Raw genomic sequence first — 23,523 nt, 5'->3', positions numbered from 1 at the left:
TGATATATGTGCCCAGTGTCCTAAAAGATTACCAAGAAATGTGGTTGCCTACCCTGAACTGTTATATTATTTCACCTAAGAAAGATAGTATGAAAGAAATCTAGACACTACAAGGCTCCAAATAATTGACCACAATGGCCTCTTTCTACTGAATGCAGGCTCAGCTGCAGTCCCCAGAGTAAGAAAATGTCCATGAGCTAAGTATGCTCTGGATTCACAAAACCTTAGCTGTACCTCTCCTCAAGAAGTCAGACACGGGGACAGTGTGAGTGGGCAGCTGGCCAGTGCTCAGACTTGGTGCAATAGATGGTAAGATGCTTCACTGTCTAGGGGTCGACCAGCCCATATCACTGAAAGGTCCTTCACCTGTGGCTGACCTGGGAGGAGGGCCACAAGGTGTGCAGAGGTCAGAATCAGTGTCTGACTCTCCTTCTGCAATGTAGGGTCTGATTTTGGCACAGGGGGCCACTGATGCATAGCAACCGTTGTTAAGGACGTCCAAATTTTCTTTGGACTGGGAAATGCTAAATCCGCTAAAGGAGCGTTCCAGTTCTTCATGATCAACCGACGGGATGGAAATGGACGTGTCACTGTCTCTCAAGGCGCTGTCATGGTGTTTAGCTGTAATGTCTTCATTTCTCATGTACTCGGCGCTGGCCCTGTTCCCACTGTAAGCGGACAAGGAGCGCTCATGGGAAGGTGGGGGCGGGATTCTTACCAAAGAGCCAGGATCCCCAACTGGGGAGGATCCATGGCTGTGCCGCTGATAAGGCTGGTGCTGCCAGGAGGTTGAAGGAGGACATGTACTGGTTGGCATTGTTGGGGCTGGTGGTGCGGAGAAATTCTTTTGTCCCATTGAACTGGTGGACCTAATGATTTTGATGATGCAGCCATTTTTGTCAATGTGCTCCCTGCTGTCTTCTGGACTGTGATAGGGTGGTGCCGGTTCTGGTTCTTTGGACCCAAAATAGGCTTCTGTTTCTGTTGGTGGGATCCCCATCCGCTGCATGTAAATGTTCACCAGAAAATCCAGCTTCTTCTCCATGGACTGAACCTGCAAAATGCCACACAATTCCCCACACTGGGTGTTGTCTGTGGATGAACACCCTGCATACAATGAACTCCACCCTCATCCGTGCTCGAACAGGGAATCTGAATTGGGGTATGTTTACACATCACCCTTATTTCAAAATAATGCTGCTACACACAAAATGCATTTTGAAATAGCCCTCAGCTATTTCGAAACAGAGCATCTACGCACAATGGGTGTGTCTACACTTGCATTCCTCTTTCAAAAGAGGCATGCAAATGAGGCACATCGAAATGCAAATGAGGCATAAATTTGCATATTCAGAACCTCATTTGCATATTCTAATTTCAAAAGAGCTTCTTTTGAAAGAAGAAAGCCAGTGCAGATGCTGCTCTTTCAAAAGTAAACCCATCTTTCAAAGAATCCTTCTTCCCATTAAATAAAGGGGAAAAGGATTCTTTCAAAGATGGGGTTTACTTTCAAAACAGCAGCGTCCACACTGGCTTTCTTCTTTCGAAATTAGAATATGCAAATGAGGCACCAAATATGCAAATTCATACCACATTTCCATTTTTATTTACCTCATTTGCATGCCTCTTTCGAAAGAGGAATGCAAGTGTAGACACACCCAACAGATCTTATTTCAAAATACAGCCACTGGATGCACTATGGCTTATTTCGATACAGTCTCTATTCCCTACCTGCACAGACCCCAGGTCGAAACAGGCGCTATTCCTCATGGAGTGGGGTTTACCTATTTAGAAAATAACCCAACTGCTATTTCAAAATAGTTTCAAAATGGCAGTTGTGTCATGTAGATGCAAGCAAAGTTATTTTGAAATAAGGGCTATGATTGCAAAATAATTTTGCTGTGTAGACATACTCTTACATAGCTAATCCCTTCCTACACTGGTACAAACATGACTTCATTTAATGTGGAGAGAGCTGGGATCCCTATACAGTCAGGACTTTGGCTAGGGCCTCTCTGCTTTTAAGGAAGATGTATTTTTTTAAAAAATATTATTTTAAGTTATTATATTCAAAATATGCCATTCAATGTGTTGATTTGTCTCTGCAATGGGCTTTGTGTGTGCTTTATGCAAACATAAATGCTTGTGAAATGTGACAGATTTCAGTGGGACTGGAGAACCAAAATCAAAGTGGCTTTCAAAGTCAGGGAGTCCTTTCGAAAGGCCCGTCTACTCAGACGGCATGCATTTTGAAAGTGGCACTTTGGAAATGCGCGTGACTGCCATTATGCTAATGTGGTGCTGCATATTCATGGCAGAGCTTCATTAGCATCTGCCGATGTGGCTCATTACCATGCCCCTTCCGAAAGGAGGGGGTAGTGTAGCCACAGCCATCAAAATAGCACTTAGCTATTTCAAATAGGGTATCTACACACATACAGCCTGTTTTGAAGCAGAGCCCGTGGATGCACTACAGCTTATTTTGAAATAGGCTCTATTCCCTGTCTTAACAGCACCTATTTCAAAATAGGCACTATTCCTCACAGAATGAGGTTTACCAGTGTTGAAATAAGGCAACCACTATTTTGAAATGATTTTGAAATTGCCGTTGTGTTGTGTAGACACTAGGATAGTTATTTTGAAATAATTGTGCTGTGTAGACCTACCCCAAGTCATCTTTACAAATAGAGTTGAAGATGCTCAATAGTTTAGGCAAATTTTACCCAAACCTTTTATCTATTCTTAATCTTAACTAATTTTAAAATCTCATCATACAACCACAAATTTGTTCCTTATACAAAACATACACACATACCTGCTTTTCCACTTTTCCAAGCCTGCCCATCATGCTTGGATCCTCTGGAAGCTCTCCCTCTGCTGATCCTTTGGTTCGATCCTTTTCTGTCATTGATGTTCCTCGTCCAACAATCTGGTCAACTCTACCAGGAACAGACACAATCCCAGCAACCAGAAAAGGCCGTTGAGTTAGTCAGATACTGACAGAAACTGAACACTGCTCACTGCTGACTCTTTGTGGACAAAGCAACAAATTCACTCCCAACTAACATTCAAAATTACTCACACAAACAGGGAGAGACAATTAAATGTTTTCTTCCATGTAAACAAGTAGCTCTACTGGCACTGTAGTTTGAAATCTATCAATTCTCTCTCTATAAACATAATCTGGCACATTATACACTGTAAATTTGCCCACAGAGAAGAATTTTGTTGTGGATAAAGTTGTCTGCCTGTTTGATCTAAATGAGACTTGTCTTTCCATATTTTTACAGGCAAATCTTTTGCCTCTCTCCTACGCTCTCACATCCACGGAAACAAAAGTGTCTTGTTGAGCACTGGAAGGGTTACATACCTTACTTGTAATGCTTTTTCCCCCTCTCTAAGAATTTAAGGTTCCACGTGGAAAGCAGAGGATGATAGATGGCAAGTCACAAACTAAATACATTTAATGCTTCACAGCTAAATTTCCTGTGTAGGTAATTAAACATGGGCATCTTCTGATCTCATATAAACCACTAAAACATCTCCAACCAGAGACATATTCTTAATCTTAACCCACTTTATAGCAATCTCCCTAAATATAATCCTGGCAAATTTTACTCAAGCATAATGTGCCAGAAGTGCTGATGACAAAAAACAGATTAATTACGCTGGTTGAAACCAAGTTAGTTGTCTTGTGCAGAAATAAAAAGTGCTTATTATGCAGTTCTGCCATGTATGTAATGGATCCATGCACCATTATGAGACAAAGAATGGACTGAACGCAGACAGATGAAGGAAAATTAACTAATGAAACACAAGGAAAAGGTTGAGACCCAAGGCCATTTCCAACAACAGTGCAGTCTTGTTGGCTTTACTTTTGTGTGTAGGGGTTACTTTCTTATACTTTCTTTTTTTAAAATCAGTTGATACATGGTAGTACCACTCCCTGGACTATATGAGAGAGATAGTAGCTTACACTGGATGACAAGATGGCTCAGGGACCTAGGGCAAATGAGGTCATCATAGCTAACCTAGAAAATACATACCAAGGAACAAATATTTTATCCAGGGGAACTGACTTAGGTAATACTTTATTTGGGCAAATGTTTTTGGCACTACAGATTGAACCTCTCTAGTCCGTCACTCTCTGGTCTGTCAATGTCCACCCTCCAGCATGATTTGGTAGCCAGATATCCACTTGTCATGTGTGTGGCCAAGGTTCCTTGAAGTCAAACTTCCTGGAAGTGTGTTTACAGCCACCAGTCCTGGCTCACAGTGTTCTGTGCTGTTATTTAGCTCTAACTGGTTCCTAAATGTTTTCTATGAGCCCAGTAAGCAGTGGAAGCGTTGGCAATGCTACTAGACAATATCGACCTCTGTAGTGCAGCATATTCTTTGGTTCAGCATCCCAGAGGTCCTGAGAGTGCCAGACAAGAGAGGTTTAACCTGTACTGCTTTGCCTACAAATTAATGTCTGGCCTTTTACTTGCCTGTTGAGTCCCATCTGCTATGAGGGTAAGTAACATACGCACCTTAGTTCTGTCTTGAGTGCAAAAGGGCATGTTACTTACATTCACGAAGATTACCACGTGTTCAGCAGAAGTATGTAATCATCAACATGACAGAATCCTAAAAGAATGCTATAACCATGTAAGCAAAGCAACATTTAACAGGAAAACTGGGCTCCTTGGTTGGGATTCAGAGGCCATGCTATAGTAAAACCACACTGTGATCTCCTTTTCTGCACCTCTAGGCCCAATAAAATAATTATCAGACCATGTGTTTAAAGATGGCCAAGAGTCTGACTCTCGCTTATTTGGAAATGCCAATGAAATAGGCTACTTTCTTGTCTTGGTATAACATCCTGCTTTAGTGATTGTACTGGAAGAGCTTTCTTATACTATTGGAAATCAAAACCAAAATGTCCTTCAATAAGTGCCAACTAAGATAACAGGAGAACAATTTGTAGTATGGAGGAAATCAAGGTAGCTCCTCTGGGGTGCCTCAGAGCATGCGATATGTTAGAAATACACTTTTGCTCTTATAACCCTGATTCAAAATTCACAGGCGACTTTATAAGATTCTCATTTGATGGGACTGTATAAGAAACTTTTATCCAGGAGTTTCATATTGTGTTACAAATAGTAATTACGCCACATGCTACCCATGCAAAGTAGAGGGCTGCATCTACACTTGCATTCCTCTTTCAAAAAAGGCATAAAAATGAGGAAAATCAAAAATGCAAATAAGGTGCATATTTACATATCTGGCACCTCATTTGCATATTCTTCTTTTGAAAGAGCTTCTGTTGAAAGAAGAAAAACAGTGTAGACGCAGCTCTTTCAAAAGTAAACCCCATCTTTGAAAGGGTTTTTTTTTATGGGAAGAAGATTCTTTCGAAGATGGGGTTTACTTTTGAAAGAGAGACATCTACACTGATCATAAGAACATAAGAACAGCTGTACTTGGTCAGACCAAAGGTCCATCTAGCCCAGTAGCCTGTTTGCTGACAATGACCAGTACCAGGTGCCCCAAAGGGGGTGGACCGAAGACAATGATCAAGCAATTTGTCTCCTGCCATCCATATCCAGCCTCTGACAACCAGAAGCCAGGGACACCATTCCTACCCTTGGCTAATAGCCATTTATGGACCTAACCTCCACAAATTTATCTAGCTCTTTCTTAAATTCTGTTACAGTACTGGCCTTCACAGTCTCCTCTGGCAAGGAGTTCCACAGGTTAACTATGCGTTGAGTGAACAACTTTATTTTATTAGTTTTAAACCTGCTACCCATTAATGTCATTTTGTGTCCTCTAGTTCACTGCTTCTCTTCTCTTGAAAGAAGCTGTTTCGAGAGAAGAATATGCAAACGGGGTGCCAGATATGTAAATATGCACCTCATTTATATTTTCGATTTCCTTCATTTGCATGCCTCTTTTGAAAGCAGAATGTAAGTGTAGACACAGCCGAGGAGAGTGGGCATCCTGGAAGCCATTTCACAGATGGGCAAGCTGAAGTGTGGAGGGCCTCATTTTACACAGGTGTTCAATTATTCACAGCTTCAGGCACAACCGACTTATTTATGGGCACATAGGCTTTGTATACACTAAGCTGTGCTGCTGGCAGCATGATGCAAAGGAGGGGGCCTCAAAATGTAAATACTAAATTGCATATTCTTGCAGCTAATTTGTACAGTTGCACAAGATTGCCCTGCCTTCCTGGAAAAAAATCATGGATAAGGGGCTGCCAGCAAATGGGGTTTTCACCGGCAGAACCACATTGGCACAGCTTGTTTTCTGCTGGCAGGACGAACTCATGTGACTATGCAAATTAGCTGTATGAATATGCATTTAAGCGGCCATTTGCATGTTTTTTTGTTTAAAGGCAATGAATTGAATCCTGGGTCCTAGAGAAAGGCCTGTAGATACGCATGCCTAAGACTGAAAGGTCAGCTATCAGATTTCAGCTTAATCTCTTCCTCTTTTTTTCCTCAAGCTCTCAATTAAGTGAGGGCTAAGAGCTTGGGGTTAACTGACAAGGAGACATCCCAAGTCTGTCTATATGGGTTTTAAAGGGGTTTTTCTCACTTGGGTGGTGGCAGCTACCTCCCAGGGTCAGGGAATCTGTGACCCTGGGAAGCTTTACAGCAGAAGCCTAAAGAGCCGAGGGATTTTTAAGGTCTTTTGCAAGCCCCCGCCTTCCGCACTCCGAGTGTCAGAGTGGGGATCAGCCCTGACAATGGTGAGGATGCAAGTTTACTCCTGCTATAATAAGAGCCATGCATTTCCCTATGACTGTCCATCTTCTGAGTCACACACAGACTGCAAAAGATAAACCAGCTGAAACCATTTATAATTTCTTTCGTCTGTGCAGTATCTTAAATGGAAGTGACATAGTGATCCACGTGATCAAAGGAGTGAGAGGGGGAAGCCTGTGCAATGGGGCCCTTCCCACAGCTCTCTCCCAAAATGGTACTTACCTACCCTGGAATACAGAAAAAGGCTTCACCCATGAACTAATCAATGTGCAATTTCCCAGAGGTGTGCACACATACTGGTTCTCCCTGCTTTTCTACACGCATGCGAGGTGAGCCTTGTTTTGTTTTGTTTTGGGTTTTTTTGAAGAAAAGTGGTCCTTTTATCTGAATATTTCTGACCAAAGAGAAGAGAGAATTATTTTATAGTCCTCCCATTTCTTTTCTGTAATAGAAACATTATTTGGCTGAATTAGGTGAGTTTGGGTATTCATAGCCATCAGGAAATTCCAGCATTGGTTATTGACAGGTATTTTGCAAGGTGCCTGCTGTGCAAATTACCCAAATATACCTCTGCCTACATGTACATGTGCTAGCTTACCTCCCCCTTCACTAACATAGTCTCAGGTGCTTGCAGGACACATTGCAAAGTTGCATGATGTTTGCACTGGGCGTGTAACTGAGACCGACCAAGCAATGTCTGTATAGTGCTTTCTCACCCAGATTTCTAATAATGAAAGCTGTGTTAGGATAGGATTTCTAAAGGAGCACAGAAGGAAATTAGGTGGCCAATACCCACTGATTTTCAGTGGGAGTTATCCCCCAATTCTTACGGCACTTTTGAAAGTCCCCTCACCCACAGCACCACAAAGCCTCTCGTTAGTCATTTGCTACCACTTTTATTTTCCAGTTCAACCTCATGGGAAAATAGATGTGCACTAAGTTTCACCTATAAACAAATACCCCCAACCTTCTTTTAAACGCTTGCCATACAATGAAATCAAAGGCATCATTTCTTTAAACCAGCTCCTCTAAGGCAGGGGCCAAAATTGTGCCCCAAAGTGCTGTCCTGCCAACGCATTGTGTCCCCCACATCCAGCAAAGGAGCATTAGGAACTACGTAATTATGTATCTAGTAACCCAGCTGTATGGGCAAATAATATGGTTTGCAAGCAAAGGGCAGGGGGTGCATGCATGCACGCTGAAGGGGGGTACCTTTCCCCCTATTACTTCCCTGTGCAGGAATCAAGCACAACTGCAGTTCCTGTGATCCTATGAGTGCAGAAGAGACACCCTGCCTGCAAAGCCTGGGGCACTAGCTGCCCCAAACAGCTGTTTGAGAACATTTTACACTTTTCTAAGGGGTGGTTTAGGATGACCATTTCCACTGCTGCCAGGGGCCTTCCCTAAGGCACACAATGCCTCTGGGGAGTCCCCTGGGGCAGTGGTCTTCTGCACTAGCCCTAGTGAAAAGGCACGTGCCTTGGTTACGCTATCTGGTCCCCAGTGGGTGCACACACCAGTTCCTGGGGATTTATCTTAGGCAACAGCCTTTGCTAAATCTGTCCCTTGTTTTAGAGTTATGACAAAAGAGGATCAAAAGATGCTGATGCTGCATGGCCCTACTATATCACCAGCTAGGTCTGCCTGGCTCTGCTGCACCTTGAGTTTGAAAAAGTGTTCTTATTCGTTACTATTACTATTAAATTTTTAAAGCACATATGTCCATATTTTGAATGACACAGAAAAAATGCAAACTCTTGCATCAGCCATGGTGCAGTTTTTCTCATGCTTTGTTATGCTTCATGCTTGCAGTTCATGCAAAGAGGTGTGTTGAATGCCACCTCAGGCCAGAAGCAGACATCAAAAGTCAAACAGCTCAAATGAGGAAAATATGAAAAGTCTGGAAATATATATTCAGTTTTTCTCTTTTTTCTTTTCTTTTTTTTTTTTTTACACAATCCAGGCACAGAAGCCAAACCCCCTTCATCCATGTCACATGACTGGCTACGTATCTGCTGATTGGTTAATAACATTTGTACATGGCATATTTAATCTAATAATACCTACTACTCATGTCTATGCTGCTCAAAAACACAGCTGGGGATATCTAGCTTTTAAAGTGACTATAGCTTGAATCAGCTGAGCATTCCAAGTTTATAAGCATACAGTATGTACTATACACTACAGGCTAAACTAAATTCTGCCCTCAGGTACATGCCAGCAGTTGGTTGTTGTCACTATGAGCTTTATCCATGCATCCAAAGGCAGAATTTTGTCATTGCACACCCTTGTGCTGCTAAATACAATCCGCTTAGTTGAGAAAGTTCATGTGACTTCCCATAGTTGGGCACCACTCTTCTTGTAGCTGATCCACAGGTGGATTTATTTTGTCACGATTTTTTAATTGCCTGGCCATCAACTGGCAGAAATAGGGATATGTGATGTAAAACAGGAGCAGCTCAATGTGCTGATTCTATGGCAAGTTTAGAGCAAAACAACCTCAGACCTGGTGTGATTATCTTATAATCCTGTTATGGTCAAATCTGGGAGATTTTACTCAGTTATAACGTGTGCTGTAGTTTTACCCGAGTAAGCATGGCAGGATTTTGGACTTGAATCATAGAATCCTAGGGCTGGAAGGGACCTCAGGAGGTCATCTAGTCCAGCCTCGTGCCTAATTCAGGATCAACCCCAACTAAATCATCCCAGTCAGGACAATGTCAGGCCAGGACTTAACAAGCCCATAGGGATGGAAATTCCACCGCTGAATCCTACAGGGTGCTGAAGGCTCTGGCTTCAATCCACCCAAGTACTCAAGCGTTGATATAAATGAGGCTAGTTGTGTCCTTAAAGTTAAGCACATGCTTGAGAATTATGCCGGATTGGGGCCTGAATACTAAATGAGCCCTTGGTATTTGGATTCCTTTGGGGCTCCTCTGCTGGTTCCTAAACTTGTCAGCTGCACCCCAGCAAACAAAAACAATGGGGATAATTGAATGAAAATGAAGAAATAAATATAAAAGCCCCTAGGAGCATCAGAGAGGAAAACCCACTGATGCTGCAAATAATAATGTAATTTTTTTTCTGGTGTAAAGGGTCACAAACTATTTATATAGCACGAAACAAAAGTCACCTCAAACCAGGGACTGTTCAAATTAGTTCTGCAGCTGGCTGAGCTAGGGTCAATGTTCCCTGCAAGCTAAAAATAGAAGCAAGTTATAAAAAGAATTTCCCAGGGGTATTATCATGTCATGTATATAAACATCCTGGTTTTGACAGCAGGAGTTATTTGTTTAGAAAGGAGCCATATGAGGGGAAAAGAATTTGTTTGTGATGGAGCAAAATTAGGCCACTACTAAAATAGAATTTTTAATTTATGGAAGATAATATTATACCTTGGATTGAATGAGTGATGTGGAAAAGGGTCTTATAAACACCGTCAATTCGGCATTTGGGACATCCACTCCCATTGCTGTTTTGGTTTTGTTTGTTTGTTTTCATTTCATTTTGTTTTGCTTTTCAAATGTGCAAGGCAGTAATTTTAGTATTTAAGCCTCCACTCTAGCCAAGATGTTATACACGTTGTATATAATACATAGTTACCACTAGATCCACCCCACCCACTTTTTAAAGAGCACATCAAAATATTGTCATGGCCAAGGAAACAATTTCATGTTAAAAACCTATTTTCAGGTCCTGAACTGTCAGAACAATGTGCTATACTGTAGGCTGAACTTTCTCAGGCTTTATCTAAGTTCAAGTGGGAGGCTACTGCAAGAGTCAGTCCATCTACGGTTTTTAACATCTTTGAATTAGTGGTGTATGAATAAGTACGTTTGAAAAAAGATTCCCGCACATTTCTCAGGCACAGATAACTCAAACCAGCTAAGTGGAAAACTACAGGCCTGTTATTTATCCATGTACTTAGTGCTAAGTGAAAGCAAGCATACTGGGAAAATATTTTGAAGGAAAACTTAACTGTGTTTGAAATCACCTTTAACTAGTGCACAGCATATGTAAATATTTACCTACGTATTCAGGTATGATGTTCTAAATAAATGGGGAACATTCTGGTCAAAATGTACATCCCCATTTTTGAGCCCACAGATAATCTGTGAGTGCAGACCTGAGTAGTTACTCTGAACTATCTCATTGTGGTTACTCCTTGTGTTAGTGACTGCAACACACTTTGGGGGTGAAAGCTCACACACTCCAGGGCTGCGTCTACGCTCACCCCACTGCATTTCCTGAAGGGGCATGGTAATGAGCAGAGTGGAAGATGCAAATGAAGCACGGATTAAAATATCTCACACCCCATTCGCATAGTCTCACAGGATCTCACTTCTGGACGATTTCCTTCCAGAACCAAAAGCTGCTGTGTAGACGGGGCTTCTTTGGAAGGAAACGGGGGTCCTTCCGAAGGAAATCCACCTTCCAGAAGACCCTCCTTCCAAAGGAGCCCCGTCCTCAGTTAAATCAATGGTAAAATTCCCACTGATTTAAATGAGGCAAGGATTTCACAGATGGTTTATATTTGTACCTAAAATTATGGATTCCTTTGAACACTCGTCCCAGCATATGTAAGATTGTAGGTGACTTTATACATTTACTCTGGTCAGTAGATTTGGATCAAAGTAAAATATTTCAATACATTTATTATATGTTCTCTATAAATATGAAACATATTTCATTCTAATGTTGCCCACTGAAAAAGAAACATGGAATAGGTTCATTTAAATGAATAGAGGTGTGGAAATGTAAGCTTATATTTGCACCTGCTTGCATCCACGCAATAAGTAGAAGTTTTCTATTTTTAGTCTTAATTTACCTCATCTTCCAGATAAAAATAACAAATCTTGCTACTTTCTGAAGATATTTTGTCGTCTTTTATAACTGGCTGCACCATAATCAAAAATTACAACTTTGCTACCCCCCAACACTGACTTGAGGAATGCTGAATAATGCTTGCAGATACAATTAATTTTTCCCTTAGGCTTGCCTTCATGTGGAAACCCATTGCTGAAAGTAAAATCCAAGTGTTCTGGAGTTATTTGTGGCAGCGAACTGCATTACTCAGTAAAAAATGCCGTCCTATAACCTGGCATGAAAGGGGTTTGACATTAAGCAAATGAAAAATCCAGAGAAAGCGGCATTTTGGTGAGTCCTAACCTAGGCGAGTATTGGGGTGATTCTTTGGAAGAGAGCATGGGTCCTTTGGTTGGATACTTCTTATGCCGGGGAGTTGAAGGGGGCGGGGGACCGACAATCATATCTATCCTGGCAAAGTAAATAAGAAAAAAGACACCAGCAAAATGCATAATGAAGCCACACGTAGAAAAAACTTGGTCGGAAAGTTGCAGAAACATAAGGAACAACTGAAAAAAAAAGACAGAGAAAATTTGAAAATATATTCCGCTTGAAACAGAATGCAGCATTATATTGCCTGATTGTACATGGTTATGCCAAATCTTATCAGACCAAGCATACGATTCAGGGAATTGGACATCAAAAGACAGTCGCTGCTGCTTAAAATGTGACTCACTCTGCATATAATAGGCAACATACTGTACACACTGGAATATATTTGCATATATGTGGCAATGTCCCATTGGAAATGTCAGATATAAGACAATATATATTCTCCTTTCTATTATAATGGTAAAGAAAACATCCTCAGCTAGATAGGAACAGCATGAGAGATAGAAGGAAATGAGGTACACGTGGACTTGTATAGTCAATGAATGAAAATGTATCCATGGTTGGAAAGGTCTCAGAAAGGAATGTGAGCCAGAGACAGAATACCCAAAAGAACCCATTATAGACATGTCACAAGATTAATGACAGAGTTTTGCACTGACTGAAGAGGAGAGTAAAGGTAAATGCCCCAGAAGTTTGCTTGAATAGTTTAACCCAACAAAACACTGGCCACAGAGACACAATATGAAATATCATCACAAACTCTTTATAGTTTGAGATGGTAGAGAGGGAAAGCTTGGCCTTGCTCTCTTTCTCTGCTCCTGCATCATGGCAGGGGACGTTAATCTGTAATTTGCTCTACACCAGTAGCAAACCGTATTGCTCCCCATACCCACACATCAGCTCCCTTGTGGTGATCAGCATGTTGGAACCACCCCAAGTGTTGGCATCGCTGCTGACGTTCCACCAATCTGTTCTGGAGATGGGGGATTACGTGAGAGCACAATGTTCTATATGCATAGGATGAAGGTCCAGGTATTCTCCATGGGGCTCCAGGAGATAATTTTACTCCCTTCCTTCATTTCCTGGAGGAAAGTATCATCTATGTCACGATCTACCCTAATGATTACTGCGTCCCACTAAACAGATGCAACCAAGGGAGAATTGGGCTTTCCTTGTCTTTCGACACAATCACTCTCTGAGCAACTCAAAAATCAACCAGCCAAGCCATTTTCTCTTTGGAATATACTGTCTCAGAGTAAGTGAAATGGAGGTGGGACTGGAGACCCTTACAAGGGACAAGTTTCATCTGAAGATCCCAAAAATTAAGGGTGCCCGGCAAGATCTGACCTAACTTAGACAGACTACTTGACTGTGCACACCTAGGCTGGAAACCTCAAAAGGAGAGATTTGATTTCATATGGTGACAGCTAAACCAAGGCTTACATGCTTTGCAGTCTAAGGGTATTATTGTACACTGACGGTTTATGACAGAAAGCTCAGTCCTGCTCTTGAGACTCTCAAAATGACAAGATGAATCCAGCATTAACAGCATCTGGGGGGCATACCATATTTTTGGCAACGTAAGCACTTTTGTGCAGGGATGTGAGGTAACTGACCAATCATGGCTCCATAATTTAGACTTTCTGCAATAGACACTCAGAATCTAACAGCAATACTAGGTTAGAACAAAGGTCTAGCTACCTAGTATCCTGCCTCCTCACAGTGTCCAATGCCAGAGGGAATCAACAAAACAGGTAACCAACGAGTGATCCATCCCCTGTTGCCCATTCCTAGCTTCTGGAAAACAGAGGTTTAGGGACACCATTCCTGTTCAACAGCCACTAATGGACCGATCCTCCATGAATTTATCTAGTTCCCTTTTTTAACCCTGTTAGGGTGCGTCTACACTAGCTGGCTACTTCGAAGTAGCTGACACAACGTTGAAATAGTACGCATCACGTCTACACGCGCCGTGTGCTAGTTCGACGTTGAAATTGACATTAGGCAGCAAGACGTCAAAATCGCTATTCCTATCTGAAGACAGGAATAGCACCCTACTTCAACATTCAACGTCGAAGTAGGGTGTGTGTAGACGATCTGCGTCCTGCTACATCGAAATAGCGGGGTCCTCCAGGGTGGCCATCAGTGGAGGGGTTGAGAGACGCTCTGTCCAGTGCTCTATGGTCGTCATGTGCAGCAGCCCTTAGCCCAGAGCTTTTGGCTGCTGCTGCTGCTGCTGCTGCAGCTGGGGGTCCATGCTGCGTGCACGGGGTGTGCAACCGGTTGTTGGCTCTGTGGATCTCATGCTATGCAGGCTGAGTGTGTCTGGGAGGGGCCCTTTAAGGGAGCGGCTTGGGGCTTTGCTGACCCCTTATTTCGATGGGGAGCGCTTGTGTGTGTGGATGCTCCACATTTCCTTCCGGGGTGGCTCCTTTCAATGTTCCCCGTTGCTACTTCGACATTGAACATCGATGGCACCAGCCCTGGAGGACATGTAGAAGATATGCGTCCAAGTAGCCTATTTCGATGTCCTTACATCGAAATAAGCTACTTTGACGTAGTGTGCTAGTGTCGACGTAGCCTTATAGTCTTGGCCTTCACAATATCCTGTAGCTAGGAGTTCACCTGTGCATAAGTGTGAAGAAAAACATAATAAACAGTGGAGTCTCTTGCCTGGACTGGAGATTTTTAATCCGGGAGAGCATATCCAAGTGACCAGCGGAATACTGCTCGATGACATCCATCACATCGTAAGGCCGGAGGCTTTCCTTGAACTTCCGTTTGGAAACAAGAAATTTCATGATGCTAAGGGAGAAAGAAAGGAAAAGATCGATTCCCCATGGTGGAGCCATGACTGTAGAGTGACAGGCAGGTCAGTGCTGCAGAGAGATGCTTGGGAATCAGAGCAGAACAAGACGTTCAGGAGGCTAATGCCATCCGAAACTACTTTCAAGAAAGAAGAGAGAACCAAGGCTCAAGACATAGGACTCTATTCCCTTCTGGGGCTGCTGGCTTCTTTAGCCAACTTTCACCTTAACACATGGAGGAGGAGCCTCAGTAAAGCACAATACCCACAACCCACAGCTTGTTCTACTGCAGATCTTGGGGGCAGACTGGAGCAAGCTGGCTGACCAAGGATAGGGCTTGATCAGGGTGCTCAGAGCAGGTGAAGATTCAGTGCCTCTTCTAGGCAGCCTTTTATGGAGCCCTACAGCAACTTAAAGCTGCTCCACTGGCAGAAGCCCTGAAGAAGGTGGTGGCAATCAAACCTGCTGCTGCTGGTCCAGAGGGATGCAAATGGCAATTCCCGATACCTCAAGGCTGTATTAGCTACCTGTGCATTAAGACATCTAGGATGGGGAAAGCGCCAGCATTTTCTGGAGGCACTGTTATTCTTTTAATATCCTCCTAGTGCATTTCACACAGATGCCAGCAAGCACAGAGCAAGCCCCCCACCCTCAAAATTATATATGAATAGTTAAAAAATATTCTCTGTTGGGTATTTTTTTTCCTGGCTTATTTTTTGCTCATAATACCGAACAGCACTCCTGAGTGGTGAAAAGGCCCCTACAAAACCCTGCCTCACAGGGGACTGACACGCAACCTCCACAGCAAAGCAAAGGGCATAACTGTAATCTCAACAGTGCAGCAGAACAAACCCCTTGGTATGGGGATTGGGCATGTTACGTGGGGCTTCCCACTATTTAAAAACTGGCCGGGCCTCAGAAATAAGTGGAGGAAGAACAACAGGCCACTCTTTCGCCACTCAACTTTCCTAAAAACGAATCCCGTGCTGCTTTTCCTCAGCTTGCCTTAGCCATTTCCTGAGGAGAGACTGATTTTTTTCAACCCCTCCCAGAATATTCCTGGGGAAAATGCCCCCCCCCCCGCTAAGAGTCTGGAGAGGAGAGAGATCGATGGGTTACTAAGTTTCTATCAGACAAGGGCTGAAAATAATGTAGGAGCCTAGGCCTGGGGATGGGGGTGAGGAGTGGAAGAGACTGCTGGGAAAGGAGGGGACCGGCTAGCCCCTCCAGACCAGGATTATTCTCCTCAGGGTCTGACGGAAGCTCCTGTAAAGACACGTTGTAGTGACAAGAGAACCACATTGTTTGGACACGGACTCCAGTCATTCCAGCGGCTCAGAAATAAAACGTCCTGAGCTGGAGGTGGTGTCTTATCCTGGGTGGTCTCGTCTGAGAGAATGTGTGAGCAGGGCTGTCCTGAAAGGGGTGGGGCAGGGCCCAGGGCACCCCCCACACCTAGTGTCCTAGGTGCAGGGTTCTGGGCAACGCCCCTGCACTGCAGGCACCGGCCCCTCCTCACACTGCCTCCACCTTGTCCCCTTCTCCCCGTCCTTCAGGCAACGGGCTGGGACTACCTGGGGCTGGGTGTGGTGGCAGCGGATGGCAGCAACAGGGAGCTGTCTTCCCGCCCCGCACTCATCGTGCAGCACCATTGGCCACCCGTTCCTCTCTGCTGCGCTGCACCCTCCCAGCCTGCTGAGCCCTGCTTTGCCATGGGTGGCAGGGAGCGGAGGCCTCCCGCTGTCAGAGAAGCCAGGCTTAGCAGGCCAGAGAGTGCAGCACAGTGGAGCAGTGCAGGCTGCTGCTGTTGCTGCACAGTGAGTGCAGGCAACCTGGCGCGGCGGCTGCCTGCTACCGTCATGTCCTGCCCCAGGTAATCCTCCGCCCGCCTTTCCATAGAATGGCTGGGGCAGCCTCTGCAGGGCCCCCAAAAGCACAGAGCCTGAGGACGTAATCACCTAAAAAGGGACATAATAACTCAAGTGCCCGTCTCCTCATCAGCCTTGTGTGTCCTCTGACCACCTGATTTTGTAAATGTCAATGTTCCACCACGGAGCAGGTGGTATGACTTGGAGGCGACATTTTTGGGGCATCTTCCCATTTCTTCGTCTACTCCTTCATGTAAAAACTGTTTTCCCTGGCTTAGCTTTATACAAAAGAAAACAGAGCACCGGGGGGCACCCAGCCAGCAACGATGGGATATGTGCATTATTCAACACTGCTTGGTTTTAAAGTCCTCTCATTATTTTCCTTTATCACCTCACCCTACAGGGTGACCTCTCCACCCGCTCCTCCTTTATCCCTCTCATCCTCTTCCCTTCTTACCACACTGCCCTGATGCTGACTTTAAGTCCTGGCGTTAAATCTTCCGTCACGAACTCGCAGTTGCAGCTTTTGTTATCGTCGGGAATGTCTTCTCCAGGGAGGCTTGCTTCTGGGTTTAAAAGAAAGAAAAATCAAATCCACTGCTAACTAGTATGTCACTGCAACAGAATAAACGAGAACATAAGACTCCTAGAGCAGAGCTCACGGATGACATGAATAGCACGTTACCTTTGCAGCTTCCTCTCTCTCTCCCTCTGAGCTAAACTCAGATGACATCTGGTACCACTAGTAGCTGTCCCTATCTGTGCTTAAGGGCATCTCATAACTGAACAGGGCTCTCGACTTTCCTCTCCCATACCACATTCCTCACATGGGTAAAACAATACCATGTGTGCTAATAAGGCAGAGAATGAAACAGCTCAGTAAGTCTAAAGGGTTCAGTTCCCCTTCACCCCCCTCTAAACAGTTTGGTCCAGGAAAGACTGTTTAAATGAACTCCCTATGATCAAAATCTTCAAGGCATGGCTGAGTAAGATTCTCCAATCTTCCCCGCTACTGGATTATTGGCATCTGATCCCTTTGGTGGTGGGCACACAGAATAGAGGAGTACAAAGTGGGGAGTGGCCCCCCTCGAGGGGAGAGTGAAATTTTATAAAGGGGAGCACAGCGCGATTGGCTGGTGGGTCTCAGGCTCATCCATTTAATTAAAAATGTTCAAATATGATACTGTTTTTATGTAGGTGTAGTCACATTTATATACATACTTTTCTTACACATGCTGAAAGTTTAGGGTTTTTCCCATATGAACATAATAGAAATTCCCATCGGTTTGGGTGACATGAAACAGATTGGGATGGGGCTGCTTATTGCAGAGACGAAAAGTGGGACCCAACGAGAAAAGTTCGCTCACCCGACACAGGGAGTTGGACACAAAGTGATGTGCACAGGATAGCTAAACACAACATTTGAAGAAAGTGTTCTAAGAAGCTTCTATGTCTAATTAGAAGGTAAATCATTTTAAGGATCAAACCCCCAGTTTTTGCTGTGTGACGCTGAATGCCCTATGCTGTATCAAGTAAGGGAGACGTCCTTATTGGCTACCTACAAGAGTCACTCCTGACAGCAAAACTCATGCTGGGGCAGCACTGGGTAGATCACCCATCCACATGCTGGTTCAGTATCACCCTACTTAGCTTTGGAAGGCAACAAGACAGCAGTGCATGCAGGCATGGTACAATGGCTGCACTCAGAAGCTCTCACCTTCAGAGTTTTGTCGCGACGCAGCTCCCTTGATCCGGAATGCCTGGCGGGCTCGGCTCCGGTCTCCGAAACTCCAGCTTTTAGGCACTTTGCTTGGGCTGTCTTCGATGCTCTGATCAGCACTGGGGGATCTCCGGAGGCTCTGAGCCTGTGGAGAGCTTTTCCCTTTAGTTCCAGCACCTCGGGGACTGGAGAAGACACGGTCTTTCAAGCTGACTTTCTGACTGTGCATGGAAACAAACAGAAACAAAGACAAAAAGGAGACAGCAGGGGGAGTCACTCTGGAAACCGTGTCCTGTCCCCTTCAGCCATTAGAAACACACAGCATAACAAAGCAGCAGTGAGACGTGTTGAGTTTTCCTTTGTTTTAGAGCATGTCAGAATGGTTTCCGTCAGCATGAATGAAATGCAAGGGGTTGTTAACTGGGAAAGCAATAATGGGAGCTTAAAGAGAAAACTCTCTTGCTATTAGAAGGCTCACTGAGAGAATGGTATGAAACAATTATATCAGTGATTCCTTAATTCACTTATTGGCTCCTATTATAAGATGCTTTTTTTCCACCACAGCTTCTCTCAAAAATCCTTCCTCAGTAAGAAAATAATTACACAAGTTTACCAAAAATGTTTCAAAGTAAAGTTTAAGAGCTGTTATTTGTGCCTTTCAGTCACATCCTCTGACGCTCTTTCCCTTCCGGTCATGCCACCTTTTCTACCATATGAAAAAATTGTCAATGTGTTTTCTATCACAAGTTAAAAAAAAATCTTCTGGTACACATAATGTATGTTAACCACAGTGTTGTGAATTGAAATCCTAGTAAGGATTTGAGGTAAAAAATCACATGCTTATTTATTAGGGCTGTTCAAATATTTGCAGCAATATTGGAAAACTTCAAAATCTGAGGTGTCTGCATTTAAGTGCAATTTCCTTAACATTTTTTAACTGTATTGTAAAATATTCTTTCTTTGCTTGAAAACCATTCTGTCTTTGGAATAAAGATGATCCCTGTTGATAAACAGAAGGGACAAACCTCTCTATTTTCAAATTTCTGAATTTTGAAATTTCAAGTGAAAATAATGAAATTTCCCATGAAACTTGCAAAAAATGATTTTGTGAAACTTTACGAAAGGGACAAAATTCAGAATTTCGACATTCCCAGGAACTAAACTGCAAATATATTTTTTTTAAATTTTGTATTGACTAAATTCACCAAATATCAATGGATCATTAATCGCAAATATTTATTGAGATTAGACAACTACTACAAATCACTTCCTCATTTACACAATATTTTAAATGAAGTCAAATGGAAACCTGAGAAAAATTCAAATGTAATTTTCAAAAGGTTCCTACCACAATAACAGTTAACATTCTGCATTGGAACATCTTGCAGATTCAGCTATGGAGGTGCCCAGGAACTTACTAGATCAGACTGCTGATCATGCTTAGAAAAGTGAATTGAAGAGAAGGGCATTATGGGAACTTATCCTCGCTCAATGACTTCTAGGTCAAATTCGCTAAGTTAAAGTAGCAAAAGATTCATTTTTTTCTAGCCGTCAGTGCTGCCCTCTCAGATCTAAGAATTAAGCTGCCTCTTATTTCATCACTAATAAAAAAGGATTCAGAAGTTACAATTTAGCTGTGGTATGTGAGACAGTGAGAAAGCTTTACTGGTTGTGCTGTGCTGACAGGAGTGAGTGTTTGTTTTTGTCAATGAAGGATCCAGATGTGCAGATCCATTGTGTAAGAGGGTGGCATTTTTACAGTCGCTTTAGATTGTAAAACCTCAAACAACTGGTCGAAGAGAAATTTGCTTACATAATTTGACAACCTGAGGAGTGATTGAGGGCCTGATTGCAACCCCACTGACTTCAGTTACCATAATCATTCATTACAATAACGCTTAAAAGCCCAAACTGTGGTCAGAGCCCCTTGGTACGAGGCACTGCACACACACACACACAGAAAAGAGACAGGTTGGACCTCTCTAATTCAGACCTCTCTCATCTGGCAACATCCCTTAACCTGTCATGATTTTAGTTAGCTAGATGGCCACTTATCATGGGTGTGGCCAAGTTTCCCATGGTCCCATAAAGTTTGTTTACAGTCACCAGTCCTGGCTCTCAGTGATCTGTGCTGTAATTTAGCTATAATTTACCCCTAAATGTCTTCTAAGTGCCCAGTAAGCAAGGGAAGTGTTGGTAATCTGCTAGATAACATTGACCTCTGTGGTCTGGCAAATTCTCTCATTTGGCACCAGTCAGGTCCTGAGGGTGCCAGACGAGAGAGGTCCAACCTGTACTAAGAATCTCCATCGCTGGAGATAGTTAAGAGCAGGTTGGATGGGCATCTGTCAAAGATAATCTAGATGGTGCTTGGTCCTGTCATGCAAAGGACTATACTTGATAACCATTCCAGGTCCCTTCCAGTTCTAGTATTCCATGATTCTAAGGGACAGTCCCTGCCCTGAAGAATTTACAATGTAAAACTGGGATTTCAAAACAGCCAAAGGGAACAAGGTATCAAAATCCATTGAAATTCAGTGAGAATTGGGTGCTTAACTGCCTCCACTCCTATGAAAATTCCCACCTAAAACACAGATAGACAAAAAGCAGAAGGGGAAAGATGGGCACAGAGGGGCAAAATAATTTCCCCAAGATCAAAGTGCAGGTCAGGGCACAGCCAGGAATGAAATCCAGGTCTCCCAAACCCCAGTGCTATGCCATACCCACAGGATCAGGCTGTTTCTCAACAGGCACTGGATCAAGCCCTGAAAGATCAGCGCTCAGATAACTGATTTTTGGATAAGGTCCTCCTCACTCTTGATCCCAGGTTCTCCTTGTGCTCATTGTGAAGTCTATACTCTTGCACCATCTGAATTAGGTAAGGGGTGAGGTAAGGGGTGCATAGCAGTGATGTAATTCAAAGAATTCCCTGGGCAAAGTCCACCACTGGGGTTGCGTTAAGAGGTACAATTGAGTTGCTTCCTCCCAGGTGAGCACTCAGGGAAAGGGGCCACAGACTAACCAATAAGGGTACATCCTATCTCAGGCACAGACATGTCCTCTCGTGGAATGTTTGCAATTAGCCTTTGGACCAAAGACACAGTGGCTGTGTCTACACTAGCTCCCAGCTTCAAAGGGAGCATGGTAAGTAGGGTGTCAGGAGATTATTAATGAAGTGCTGTGGTGCATATGCAGCACTTCTTTAAGCTAATTCTCCCCCGTGCAACTTTGAAGTACTGGCGGGTTAGCCATGACTACACACAAGCTGGCACTTCAAAGTTTGCTGCTTCAAAGCGCCCAGGTTACTTTGAAGGCCCTTTAACGTCGAGGTAGCCCGGGCTCTTCGACGGAACGTCGGGTTAGCTGCGGCTACATACAAGCCAGCACTTCAAAGTTTGCCTCTTCGAAGTTGCCATGAGGGAGAATTAGCTTAATGAAGTGCTGCATTTACACCGCAGCACTTCATTAATAATCTCCCGACACCCAACTTGCCATGCTCCCTTTGAAGTTGGGAGCTCGTGTAGACACAGCCAGTAAGTATTACATTACCTTTAGTGTCTTGAAAAATCAGCAAGTATTTAGCAAATGGGGAGGAGGCCCATATTTGAAGTCACTTACACCAAACGAATCCAGAGCAATTTCAGATTTATGGTATTTTAAGGGAGATCAGAAAATGGCTCAAACTCTTTTATTAACTTTGCATTTTAGATGCATAAATGAAACCAATGACTGGTGAATGATGGGGAAAAAAGCTGTGGATATTGTTTGTTTGAAGTTTTGAAATCAATTTATCTCAATTATATTTATTCCCTTTCTACGTTTGCATTCTACAAATATTCCAGCAAATTAGTTTATTAGCAGACATGTTTGTAGAAACAGATGCTGTTAAGTAAATACTGCAGAATGCTCCCCAGATTTGCAAATTCATAATTGCAACTATCTGCTCCACAAACCTGTTTCTAAGAATTAATGCCAAACCAGTCAGGGAATGAAAACATACCGTATTACAAGACCAAAAAATGTCCAATCAAAAAATCAGTTCATGAATATTGAGTACATGTTGAACTTCTCTCATCCGGCACTTTCTGATCCAGGAACATTCGTGGTTGAGCATGATTTAGTTAGCTGGATGTCAACTTATTATGGGTGTAACCAGGTTTCTGATGGCCCCATAAAGTTTCTTTCCAACCACCAGTTTTGGCTCTCAGTGTTCTGTGCTGTTATTTAAATTTAATTTACCCCTATATGTCATCTAAGAGCCCAGTAAGACACAAGTATTGGTAATGCTGCTAGACAATAACGACCTTCAGTGATTCAGCACATTGTTTCTGCACTGGTCAGGTCCTGAGGGTGCCAGACAGAAGAGGTTCAACCAGTAGTCATAAATGGGTTACACATCAAGAATTATTTGTAGCTGATGTTTGGGAAATTATTTCAAGTAGCAAATATATTTGAGAAAAAATGTCTATGGTTTCCAATCACTTTTCAAACATTAGAAGAAATAAATTATTCATTTTGCATTATTCCACATCTTAAGTCCAGTTATTTTAGGTTGTATTTTCAGAAATACCAAACACCTGCAAATGCTGTTTGAAGGTACCATGTGCAGCTTGTACTTAGCATGTCTAAAAATCAGCCCCTGCTGTAGCCCTGAGAACACTGTACAGAAAGATCCATATGCTTAAATGCATCTTTAATCCTAAATGCAATATAAAAATGACAGAAATTAGAGCTACAATCAAGGCTACTTTTTAAATCTGATCCTACCTGAAGGGTGTTACTGCAGCTTCCTCACTTGTAATGCTCTGTGGTATTGCATGTATGGTTGGAATTTCTTTAGTCTACAAGTTCTATGTTCCTTGACAAAGTCCACCAAAAGCTAAAATCCAGAACTCAGCCCTATCTCCGAGCACTTCATTCTGAGACATCCTGCAGGCCCACATTGGTTTTATTGAGAATTGTGCACGCTCAGCATGCAAAGATTGTTTATTCATCACTGAATAAAACTGGGTCTTTATTCTGGTTGCCCCAATCCCATTTCCCAAGTAAATGTGTTGTAAACGTTTTCAACTAAGAATGACAAATTAAAAAGCACTGAATTTCCTACACAACATGAAAGGAAGAATTTCACATTTGGACCTCGTGCAATTGTGGTGCAATTGTTTTTTTCT

The 23,523-nt window shown here is 43.1% G+C and overlaps 1 protein-coding gene across 7 annotated transcripts in view; it reads right to left on the bottom strand.

Annotated features, from left to right (window-relative positions):
• Nucleotides 1-319: 319 nt before the first annotated feature.
• Nucleotides 320-23,523, bottom strand: part of KCNQ2 (potassium voltage-gated channel subfamily Q member 2) — a 126,622-nt gene continuing 103,418 nt past the window's right edge. For 3 of the 7 annotated variants that reach the window (XM_075011507.1, XM_075011508.1, XM_075011511.1), the window contains 5 exons: nt 18,350-18,573; nt 17,090-17,198; nt 14,631-14,762; nt 2,810-2,939; nt 320-1,048 (listed from right to left, as the gene is read on the bottom strand). In XM_075011507.1, coding sequence (XP_074867608.1) covers nt 320-1,048; nt 2,810-2,939; nt 14,631-14,762; nt 17,090-17,198; nt 18,350-18,573 — 1,324 coding nt within the window. Of the gene's footprint in view, nt 1,049-2,809; nt 2,940-11,927; nt 12,036-14,630; nt 14,763-17,089; nt 17,199-18,349; nt 18,574-23,523 lie in introns of all 7 variants that reach the window. The other 4 variants (XM_075011509.1, XM_075011512.1, XM_075011506.1 and 1 more) reach the window with 3 other exon arrangements.

This window comes from Carettochelys insculpta, chromosome 17 (assembly GCF_033958435.1).
Source record: "Carettochelys insculpta isolate YL-2023 chromosome 17, ASM3395843v1, whole genome shotgun sequence".
NCBI classification, from domain to species: domain Eukaryota; kingdom Metazoa; phylum Chordata; order Testudines; family Carettochelyidae; genus Carettochelys; species Carettochelys insculpta.
Note: the sequence above shows the minus strand (reverse complement) of the source record. Positions and strands in the feature narration are given on the sequence as shown.